This window comes from Musa acuminata, chromosome BXJ1-5 (assembly GCF_036884655.1).
Source record: "Musa acuminata AAA Group cultivar baxijiao chromosome BXJ1-5, Cavendish_Baxijiao_AAA, whole genome shotgun sequence".
NCBI lineage: Eukaryota > Viridiplantae > Streptophyta > Magnoliopsida > Zingiberales > Musaceae > Musa > Musa acuminata.
This window is the reverse complement of record NC_088331.1, coordinates 8,308,982-8,321,416: the sequence shown is the minus strand read 5'-3', so window position 1 is coordinate 8,321,416 and position 12,435 is coordinate 8,308,982. Positions and strand designations below refer to the sequence as shown.

At 35.6% G+C, this 12,435-nt stretch overlaps 1 protein-coding gene across 2 annotated transcripts in view; it reads left to right on the top strand.

Annotated features, from left to right (window-relative positions):
* LOC135673566 (callose synthase 9-like) overlaps nt 1-12,435 on the top strand; it is a 75,807-nt gene that overhangs the window by 9,023 nt on the left and 54,349 nt on the right. For both annotated transcript variants that reach the window (XM_065182619.1, XM_065182618.1), the window contains exons 8-13: nt 2,074-2,163; nt 6,862-6,959; nt 7,059-7,176; nt 9,876-10,001; nt 12,177-12,253; nt 12,352-12,430. In XM_065182619.1, coding sequence (XP_065038691.1) covers nt 2,074-2,163; nt 6,862-6,959; nt 7,059-7,176; nt 9,876-10,001; nt 12,177-12,253; nt 12,352-12,430 — 588 coding nt within the window. The remainder of the gene's footprint in view (nt 1-2,073; nt 2,164-6,861; nt 6,960-7,058; nt 7,177-9,875; nt 10,002-12,176; nt 12,254-12,351; nt 12,431-12,435) is intronic.

The window sequence follows — 12,435 nt, the reverse complement described above, 5'->3', positions numbered from 1 at the left end:
AAATGAAGAGCTTATAGTGAGAAAAATATTCAAAGAGTAGAAAACATTATTGTTTTTTGATTTATGGTTCAATAACAAGGATAGATTTTAGAGGATAATTTGCATATGAGGATTACAAAGTTAATAATGACATCAAGTGTAAAAGTGATATTGATGATATGTGATCATCGTATACCCTTTTAGGTGTAAGGAAAGTTTATGGATTAATTATGATTCTCTTTTTTTTTATTGGTCTGGATGTTCGACAAGCAACCATGTCGACATGAATGCAGATGAATATTATGTTCATCTATATGGCTGAAGGTGTCATGTCATAAAAGGTATCAATTGGTTCTTAGTTGCTAAAGACTTTGATAGTTTATTGTAAGTCATGGGCTTGAATTTCGCCTTCGTCACTTATCCTTTGAAAGAAAAAAAAAAGAATGCTCATGATGGGGAATAAGATAAATGATCATTTTACATATTAAAGTTTTAAAATAAGTCTGAGATGGTTTGTACTTGTTAATTTAGAGAAAAGCCTATGATTGGGTTCCTAAATATTTATTATGATGAGTTTTAGAAAAGAAGCGTGTATCCACTAATTATATTGACGTTATTAAATATATATGATAATGTAACTACTACCGCTAGAACTATAGAGAATGTATCTAATGAGTTTCCTTTTAGTATAGGATTCTATTAAGGAATCACATTAAGTCCTTACTTTTTCACGTTGATAATGAATGAATTTAATAGTCACTTACATGATAGAACCTATGTAGAATTAATTATAAACTTGAGCTATGGAGGCAAGCTTTAGAAATTAAAGGTTTTGAGATTATGTGGAATTAAAACTGAATATATAAAATACAATTTTAGTGATTCTAGAAATAGATAGGAGAATATAGTTAAATTGGATGGACAAGAAGATCCTTTAAGTAAAAGCTTTAGGTATCTTGGATCAATTATTCACTAAGATGAGGATATTATTTATAGAGTAAAAACATGATGATTAAAATGACGAGGGTCATCAGGAGTCTTGCATGATCATTAGATACCTTTGACTTTAAAAGATAAAATTTATAAGATAGTTGTGAGATCAACAATATTTTTTGCATCTAAGTGTTTGGGCAGTTAAGAAATAATATATATAAAAAGTTTGTGTTGTCGAAATGAGAATGTTGAGATAGATGTATAGAGTTATTAGGAAAGATAGGAAAATAAATACTTTTATTTGTCAATAACTAAGCATCGTTTTGAGAGCGGATAAGATGAGAGAAAATCGTTTAAAATGGTATGTGCATGTGCTTAGGACACTTTCGAATGCGGTAGTCAAAAGAGATAAAATGATTAATGTTAGTGGTATAAGGAGAGATAGAGAAAGACCTGAAAATACTTTAATAGAAACTATAAAATATAAATAATGATTTAAAGTATTCGAACTTAACTTTTGTACATATGGCTGCAAAAGATCCATCTAGTCAACCCGAATAGATGGAACTTATGACTTTGTTATTGTTGTTGATATATGGTCTGTGCTTGTCGATGAAAGTAAGGTCAAGTAGTCAGTTGCAGTTGTGAGGTGTGAGAAAGGTAGAGAAGTTCACTGACAACATGATTAGAGACAACAAAGTAGGATAGTCTTCAAATTGCCTAGTGAATATATAGCCGGGTACTGGTTGTTAATAACAGCTGCTTGTTGCTCCAACAGTTGTTAATTTTATTAAATGACCTTAATAGCATTGTCCTAGAAATGGCAGTAACAGTCTACCTTATAGTACTAACTTGAATCAATTACTTGCATCAGAGAACTAACTTGAATGCACTTTCACTCAAGCTTTTTGAACCATGTCTATAATTGTTGGAGGCTGTTGCTATAGTATTATAGGAGTAAAATACTCGATGTGAATGCAGTAATTCAACAATTTGATCCTTGAAAATACTTATTTTGCTGCCTTGTAATACTCTTCATTATATTGGCATACTTTTTAAAAAAATGTTATTTGTCTCTTTTGCCTTTCAATCTGTAGGAACGAACATTGTGATAATTGCACTAAATTGGCTAATGAAGTGTGGTGTTTGCTTGTTATGCAGAAAGATAATGTCAGCAACCAACGAGAACATGTCGTTCATCTTCTTGCCAATGAACAGTCGAGATTTGGGAGTATTTTAGGCAGTGAACCTGTAAGTTTTTTGGTTCTTAGATAGGTACAGTATTATGTTGACAATTTTGATTAATTCTTGCTCACATTCCCTCTTTTTGTCATCTCTTGTATTTTTGTTCTTAGGCCTTCTGTGTATTTGTTTGAGCAAGCAACTCATATTGGTGACATGGTCAGCTTGGTATGTATTGATAGGTAGCAGACTGGTACGTGTTGGTTGGTACCAGTGTATCTACACTAGGTACTAGTGTTTCGAAGAGGAAAAAGGTGTGATGAAGGAGATCGGAAGAGGAATGCAAAGGAACAAAGAAGAGGAGAATGTGGAGGAAGTGGAAGAAGTGGGAAGAGGAGACAGTGAAGGAATAGGAAGATGGAATAAGAGAAAGCAGAGGAAGAGGAAGAAGAGGAGAATAGCAGGAAGCTTCTCGGGGGGGGTGGGTGATGAACGATAGCGAGCAACAAGGAGGGTAGGCGGTGTCGGATGACAATGGGTCGGGGGTGTTTCCATTCCCCCGATGTATGGATAAGAGCCCTCGCTAACAACATATTCGGGAGGTAGGTGACATTCCACGATAGCGGCTCAGGAGCGATTCTGTACCCCCCACGTATTGTCACGAACTTAGCTGGAATTGCCTAAGTCGTGAGGCATCCTTGCGGCAAAGACGCGAACTTAGCTTGAGTTGCCTAAGTCATGACGTACCTTTGCGTCAACTTCACAGACTTTGCTAGGATTGCTTAAGTCTTGAGGCGTCTTTACGACATATGCGTTTGCAAAGGTTCAGCCTAGTTACAACCTCGTACAGGTTCCGAAGGACCTGTAAAATAGAAAGTTGATTAGATTGAAAATGAGTGACGGACAAGTCTTGACGTCTCGCAAAGAGGGGAAGCTTTACAAGCAATTCAGCAAGCACCTTGTGTGCACAGGAGAAAAAAGAGGAAGGAGGAAAACAAGGACTTTAGAAGGTAGAATGAACAGTTGCAAGTCCACAAACAACTGCTCATCGGGTGCCGGACGTGAAGGTAAGTTCCCGTCAAGTCAACATGCGAACTTGTGAAGATTTTTCAACGCCCGACAATATATCGAATCCCCATCTAGCCCTGTGCCACTCGGGGGGTTCCAGGGTGCTGAGATGGCTAACATTTCACGCGTTGTAGCGGGCTACAGAAAATAGCCCACGACATGCGAAAACAGAGCCATTTTGGGGCTTTTTGGCCTGGCATGGTGAGCGGTCGCACTGTGCATTGTAAACCGTTCGAACATGTATTTTTACAAACAAAAGCACACAAAACTAAGGCAAAACAGGCTGCAATGTCTCTGTTCAAGCATGCAAAAGCGATGAACGGTTCGTTGAACGAAGTTGTTGCGAGTATGCGGCGACCGTTTGTGACAGTGTGGAGAAGAGGGCTCTCACAAATTAAACACTTCCAAGTTTTTTTTATTTTCTTATTGGTCAAATCAAATTGCTTGAAGTGCCGTCCGCCATGGACTGGTACATACTGCTTGTTTCGTACTAGCGGAATGGAGAACCTTGATTGACCAATGTTTGAAAAAGCTGTGGGCATCAAATAGGTCATCAAGAGACTACTCATAGTCTATGTGACCGGGGATCATTTGGCAATTTAGCAATCAAAGTGAAAAATCTTCAAGATTATAAATGAAAACCAGGAAAGTCTATGATTATGTACTAAATAAGTAAATGTCACATATATTCATAGATCAATGTGCTTCTTAACTTATTAAGACAAAAGACAGCAGGTAGAAGCAGTGTGGATTGCCTTAGTTGCATGGTTTGTTTTCTGTGTAATGAGAAAGATGGGTTCTCATAGGTTGGGAAGTAGGAAAATAAAGGTAGGGAAAAGAATAAATGAGGCTAGTGGAAAACAAAAATGTTCTTTTGTACTTTATTTTTAGGTACTTGTCATCAATGGTCTTCCACTTACCCCAATGTGACGCCAAAGATTTCTGTGCTGATTGGTATGTGTTGGCATAAGTTAAAATCCATCCTGGAATATTGACACAGGTTATGCTTACCTGTGTTGGAGGTGCCATCATATTAACAACGGTGTCAACTGTCATGACATGGAATTGTACTGTGCTTGAAAGGTATGCTTATATGACTCCATTGTGTTGATATGACAATCCTTGGGGCATGTGCCCTTATCTTTCTCTGTCTTCCTTTTCTCACTATATTGGAAGAGGAAATTATGGCTCTGTTCACTTAAAATGAAGATTGCAAGACAAAATACGAGTTATATACAGTGGGAGATTTATTAGATTTTTTAAAGAATATCCTGCATATCTTTTCACAAAGCAGACAGCTTTGTTGGAGCTCCTTGGTGCTGCCACGTTGCATGGTTGTCTGCTTATATTTGATTGGAAAGTGAAACATCGATACCCTTGGCAAGGTGCAAAGATTTCTTGGATCTTCTAATTATTCTGGTTGTCTGTTTTTAGTTTGAGACGATGTATATTTAGGACGTACTGGTTCATTGCTTAAGATTCGCAAAAACAATGTTTTCTTTTTAGGAGGTACTGGTTCATTGCTTAAGATTGCAAATTTTGGACTTTCATTAGTAATTGTCTTTTTTATCTTAGATTAGTATTTTAGGTTTGAGAAACTTGAGACTATCACTTTGTTTCTGCTTGGTGAAATTTTATTTCCTTCAGTTGTTGCTGCCTAGATTTATGGCATACCTTCTATTTGACTTTATAATAAACCAATACTAAGCATTGGTGTTGTAGATTTATCTTTTTCACTTACGGATTTAATAGATCTTTGTTTTTGTACTCTTTTAAAAAACTCGTGTACCAACATATTGTTTGGAGTCTTTGGACAACTTTGGAATGAAATTATTTGGTTGAGGGGTAAACTTATTAGAAGGATGCTGACTGATAATCAGGTTGTATCTATTTTGATTGTTACGACTGACAATTGGGAATTGTAAATCAAGGATTTTAATTTTGAATGATACCGCTCGTACCAGACAGTATATATCGGTCTGCCAGCAGATCGATACACAGACCACACGCTACCGGGTGGTACCGTCGATTGGGGTTGTTTTCGTCCCGTTATCGCTCGAAATTGGTCAGTAACGGTTGATTTCGATTGTCGTTGCCCGCTACCGGGCGGTATTAGCCGAGGGAGAAGGAAGAAGAGGGAGAAGAAACGGGAGAACTTGAAGATTTGGTGTTGCTCTCCCTCGACGATCTCGATCTGTCGCCACCCTCCCTCGCCGAACGATGCAGATAAGATGTCGCCTCCTTCTCGTCTGAGGCAACGAGGCCTCGGCATCGTTGATGACTTCTCATTCGTGTGGGGAGAAGAAGCTTCAGCGATGTCGTCGGGGCTTTGCGAGGAGAACGCTCGATTTCTTCTCCTCACGCGGGGAGAAGAAACTGGAGAAGAAACCTCTTCTCCTTGGTTTCTTCTCCTTCTTATTATTTTTTAACCTTTTATTTATATATATATATATATATATATATATATATATATATATATATATATATATATATATATATATATATATATATATATATATATATATATATATATATATATATATCGATTCTTCTCCTCGGTTTCTTCTCCCCATGTGGGGAGAAGAAATGAGACTATGTCGCCTTTTTTTCATTATTTTTTAACTTTTTTATTATATATAAATATATCGAGTGATACATCGAAGCGTATCACTTGGTATGCTCGTACCGTACCATACCGAGCTGAGATCGAAACTTTGGTGCGGTGCGAAATTACAATCTTTGTCGTAAATAGCTGATAATATCATGTGAGTAATATTTTAGGTAGGGCCTCATTTGCTGGTTATTACCAGTATATTTTCTTAGTCCTTTTTTGAATATGATCTATCAAATATTGCATATTGCCTGTTATTCTAAATTTGATGCGTCGGTATCTTTTGATTGTAATGCATGAATAATTTGTACTAAGTACTACCCTCTGGAAAGAGTGTTACTGTTCTAGTTTTATTATTTCTTCATGCGGTTGATATTTCTTATGTGAAGAATTTGTACCAAAACATTTTGACTTTGGTCGAATTAGGGGATGAGGAATATTTTTTGACAAAAATGTTCATCTAGGCTGCAGAGAACTATCACATTAGTCATTTCTGGAATTTAAATTACTACATTTTTGAAAAATATCTTTTCTTTTAGATTGTATTATTCACAAAATCATTCCTTTATTAAGAGTTAAATAAGAAACATAAAGCAGGAATGAAATGGACACTGATCATTTTGTCCCTATTGTTTCTCCTTGAACTTGGAAGGCCAGTTCTGCCGAGGTCACAGGGGGATTTGTTACTGATTAGGTGGAGACCTGAAAATTATAAAATATTTTCATACCCAGATTATTTATAAGATATCAAATCTTAGTACATCAATATAAAATATATTAAATGTTCTTTTGCAATTTTGGTAGTCTTTCCTGAACTTGGTTATCATACTATTTTTGGCGTATAAATTTGGAATCAGTCTTTTTCTGGAAACTGCTTAATCTATTAGTAATACACTAGTTTTCTTTTCCCTTGTTCATGTAGGGTTGCTTCAGCTTGTTATTTATTTGTTAACCTGTCTTTTGTTTTAGTTGTTCTGAATTTTGTTCATTCATTGTTCTTATTTTATTTATCAGCATAATTATTTTTGAATTCTCAAATTTGAAAGTGAATTATTTCATGCTTTGTAAAACTATCCTTATTTGGGCAGAAAATAGATGAGACTGCTGTGAATAGTGTCTTCAAGAAGTCTCTTGAAAACTATACAAAATGGTGCAACTATTTGCCTCTTCAGCCTGTTTGGAATAAGTACAAATTTGATCTTGTGGCATATTCCCCTTGTTTATTTCTGTTTGTTTTCCCTTTATCAGTGGTTTTTTTAATGGCTATACATTGGATTTTGTGCAGTATTGATAACATCAGCAGAGAAAAGAAATTGTTGTTTGTTAGTTTATACTTCCTGATATGGGGAGAAGCTGCCAACATTAGGTTTCTTCCAGAGTGTATATGCTATATATTTCATCATGTAAGTAGATCCAACTAATCATATGTTACATTCGTAGGAAAAAAATCTTTGATGGTAACTTCTTTGTGCATAAGCTTTTTTTCTTGCAATTTATTTTTTTAAATCTTGGTGCAGCTTTATTGTTTCTTTAAATTTGTGCTACCCCTATATACAACTAGAACATCTATAGTCCCAACTATTCAGGGTCAACACACTGATCTTTCCCACCATTGTGTCAAGGAGTTCTTCTCATTAAGTTCTGGTAGGAACTATCCCTTGTTATTTAGGGATGTAGATGTTTCTTGTTTTATCAATTTTGGTATTCTACATCCATCTCAATATCATTGCTTAAGTGATGTTTTTGTGCTGTTGTGCATAACACGATCTACATGCGTAGCTCGCTAACAATGTTTTTATGGAAGTTTCTTTTTCATCTAAAGAACACATAATGGTTATACAACCATTATGGACTCTCATTTCCACTTTAACCATATCAATTTATATTTAAGAATAATGTTTTCAAAGATGTACCTTAACAATAGATTCTAGACATATAAAACTTTTGCTTCTCATAACTTCTTGTCCATCTATTTTGAGTAAATCTTAATTGTTTTCCTGGTATTGCTAAAGTTATCAATCATATATTAGGACTTTGGCCTACTTAATCTGAAATTTCTATATCTATCATTTTTGTCCACAATTCAAGTTAAAAAAAAGTCTCTGAACCTACTTGATCTGAAACTTCAAATTTCTAACATTTGTGGCCATAATTCATGTTTAAAATTTATCTCAAATTGATTCGTAGCAATCAAAACATTGTTATCAACAAACCACACTCATCATTATTATTTTTAATATTCCTAGTAAATTCATCCATTACTTGTATGAAAACATAAAGACTCGAGCTGATTGCTGTTGCAAATTTTAGTAGTTTAGAACTCCTTAGAGCTCCAATTGGTCGAATTCTAGTGGAAATTTTCTCATGCATATGTTATATTACTTTTATTAAGTTCTAGTCACCATTTTCTTATTTAACTTTTCATACATTTGCTTTTTTTATGCTTCTATTTTCTAACTGGTTGGCTGGTACTAAAGGCTCTTATGATCGAAAGAGAATATTTATATTACCATAATTTTTTATTTAGACGTGTAATCAAGCCAATAAGTAAAGTATCTGTTCAATAGTTACATTGAATATTTGTCGTAAAATTTCCGACTTACTTTGCTGTTCAGCAGTTTGTCAACTAAGTAATCTTTTGGAGGGGAAAAAAGATATACCGAATGCCTACACGCTTTCTTGGATTCAGCTGACAGGATCTCATATGATAGAATTCCCTTTATTTAAGTTTAAACATATGTTGAATGCCTCGTGTGGTTTTCATTTGTTTGTATATCTCGCCTCCTTACCCATTCAAACTAAGATGTCTAATCTTAGGCATATCTGCATTTTGTGCAAAGTTTTATTGCTGCTGTTTCGTCTTGATTGTTGCATCAAATCGTTAGGTTTTACTTCTTAGTATCTTGCATATGTAGGTCGTTTCTACCATCAGTTTAGACATCTTAGGATCTTAACAAACTTCTTTCATATCAATCACAGCATATAGATGATGAATGATTATATAGTCCAAGAATAGCTTAATATTTCTATGCACATTATAAAATATTTGGGATTCAATTGAAGCTACCAGTTATGGACCCTTACCTGGAGGTGTCTGATTCCAGATTCATTTGAACTGCTTTTTGAGTCTCTGTTGTCACTAATGTTCAATTTTCATGCAATGTATATGTCAACACTACATGTTTTATATTGGAAAGATACCACATTATGCTTTATTTTTTAAGAACACACAAGCATGCTACCTTTTAGGTTATAATGATCTTGAGAAAAGGAAACATATAGCTCTATTACATTGTTTGGAGTGACATGTCTGATGCTTCAGTACCTTATTGTAGGCTTATACTCAAGGTGGGTCTCTTGTTGAAGACCAAGTTATTTATTGATGAGGCTTAACACAGCAAGGCATTTGCCTAGGTGCCTTGATGGACCTTAGATTAGGTTCCTCCAACTGGGCAACCGCCCTAGGTATGGCACTAGGCTTCCCAGGCATTTGTCTGGGCTGGCTTGGATGATCCAAACCCCTTGGCTTATCCCAAACCCAATTTTCTCCTTCCCCTTCAGCCAATCCAAATCCAACTCCTGACAACAGAGACTCAAAAAGCATGTAGTGTATTGAGGTTGACAGTTACAATGCTATCCTGGAGATTAGTTTGGGATGTACTTTGCTGTTCTTGTTTCCTGTTTGAGCTGACGCAAGAAACTATGTTGTGATTCTTTTACTTGGATATTGTGTGCTTCTTTTTGCGTGTTTAATTTTGAGAACTTTGAGGTCTCCTATGATTTTCGTCTTCCACTTGATTTCCTATTTCCCTTTATTGTAAGTTTGTAACTTAATTTTTTTTTTACAAAATGAGTTCTGTATGGGCAGTTGCCTGTTTGGTGTGAGAAAATGATGTGTAGGGTGTGTATTTCATGAAATTAGTTACTTGCATTATTAAATTCAGATTTTTAAATTCTTTTTCTCCGTGTGTTCCACCTTGTGTATGTAGTTATAATTAGATAACTTTGTTTTGTGTTAAATTGAGTTCGGTTTTGTTCATAAGTTCTTATGTTAGAATATTTTAGTACTTTATCTAATTATAGCCTTTCAATTTTTGAAAAGATGGCAAGAGAATTAGAGGGGATAATGCGTGAACCAATTGCACAACCTGCAAACAGTTGCACTACTCCAGATGGAGTATCATTTCTTGGTCGAGTTATTTCCCCTCTATATGAAGTAATAGTAGCTGTAAGTCTCAATTTTCTTTCTTATTTTAGTTCTTTCTTATGATATAGATGTTTATAGCAGCATCCGGTGAATTGAAGGCTTTGGTTGTTCATATGCAGATAAATTAAATAGCCATATTCAGTTAATTTAATGTGATTTATGAAATTTGTTCTGCTTTTAACCAAGGATTTAAATTTCAGTTCATACAAGATGCCAGTTTCCTTGACTGGTTAGTCTAGTATCATACTGGTATACCGGATGGTATGACGTGTTGCTTGGTATCACCAGAGTAAATAATGAAAGATATTGACTAATATTAATCTGTATGTTCTGTTATCAGTCCTTGGTCAGAGCAGTATATATAGGTCCTTGCGATATATACCAGTTGGTACATACCAGTCCAACTGATATTTGAAAGCTTGCTTCTTATTCTGTGTCTTTTCGATCACAGTCTGCTACTTATGTATTTGATGCTTGCATCTAATTCCTTTAAGTGCTCAAGAATTTCAAACTGGATGAAGGTCCAAAGCTCTTTAATGACCCTTCTCCCGTTTAAGGCGTGACAGATCGTTCAAATATTTTTTATCATGCATATAAGCTCCACTGTACTTATGCTTCTATTAGTTTGGTTGTTCAGAATTCAGATAAATATCGTCATCTACTATGTGGGGATTGGTACATGATCTATATTATCTTAAGAGTATTAAGGAGAGTTTGTGCAATGTCTCCATGGTTTAAGATGCCAAGTTCCAAGAAAAAACAATCTTGGTTCTACCATTAGCAACGGCAGGAAATATTGCTTTTTTTCCTTCTTTAATAAAGTAGGTACTCTCTATCTAGATTGGGAACTACTTATTGTGTCCTGTGAATGACATGTTGTGGCCATATATGGAAAAGGTGGACTTGGAACCTTCAAGATAATTTTAACTTGTAGGATTTTCTTCCAGGTTAGGTGATGGAGTTTTTAATTGACAAATTTGTGAAGATTGGGCTTGGTATTTCATGGAAAGGCTATTCAATATTCAAGTGCCCCAAAGAAATGGCTAGGGTTGTCTCTGTGGCCTTTTAGATTGCTTGGAGAATACCGTGGTTAGCCATGACCAAGTGTATTACGCTATAATTTTCTGCGGTTCAGATTCAAAAACTGCAAAAGTTGGTGTAACTATCTGTTAGATGTTGAGATGAATCGCTATTGTACATGTGAAAGGCATAATTGTGTGACGGACCTTTTGTCAGGTTGAAGTTGGTCGAAGACAGAGGGTGATGAGGAAAAGCTTACTAAAATGGTTTAGATTTGTCAAAAGAAGGCCATAGGTTAATAGGCAAGAGAAGGTGATCAACTCAGTTTGGAGGTACAGTGCGAGGAACATGCATGAGTTAATGGTTGATTACAAACATGTATGAGTGTGTGAGTGGAGGCATGATGACTGGATTATGCTACATGGTGGGAAATGGTGAACTAGCTTGACAAATATGGGGATATGATTTACTGTGGATATCAAAATAGATACTTCTTCATGCAAGAAACAAGTGGGATGTGCTTTGCTATTTTTGGCTTGATAGGGGTGTGACCCAGCATTGTAGATGAACATCCTCTATCAAAAAATAAACTAAGAAGTGTTCGCCATAAAAAAAAAATCATTTTAATGGATCTTAGCATACTTAGTTTGTGGTTAAATTTGTACTTTCACATTTTTGGCCTGAAATGTCTGTGCGGTTAATATGGCTTTCGACATAAATTTACTTCTATGGTTGAAATCAAGGTTTACAATTTAATATTTTAGTACTGTACCAGTCAGGACCTGGGCCTGTTCCATGCCGATCAGGACCTAGACCAGTAGGTACTGATCAGGACCTGGATCAGCACCAATACGGAATGGACAATACTGCAATGGTCCATGCCAGTGTACTGAGTATTGGCACATGGGTATTTACAAAGTTTTGGAAAAAAAGACTGAAAAAATGTAAAAGAACATAAAAAAGCCCTGTACATGGCCTGTACTATCATATACTGGGTAGTACAATCCCTGTGTCAAGCATATTGCCAGGTTTACCCTGGTATGAGAGGCTGTGGAATTGATAAATGCCACCCATACCATACTGTACTAGGCACTATTGGAAATTCTGATCCATTTTTTTTTCTTTTGTAACCTCTCATTTTTAATTTCTTTATGCTCATGTCTTTGTCTAATTTAGGAAGCGGCAAACAATGACAATGGGCGGGCAGCACATTCAGCTTGGAGAAACTATGATGATTTCAATGAATTTTTTTGGTATGTTCAGATGCTTTACTTTTCTTAGTAAGGTTCTGAAAGATGTGAATTATTACCTTCTTTTACTGCACTATTTGTTGATTCATTTTTTTTCTTAGGTCTCTTCGATGTTTTAAGCTTAGCTGGCCTTGGAATCTTAGCTCACCATTTTTCTTGAAGCCCAACAAGAAGACAATGGTCTG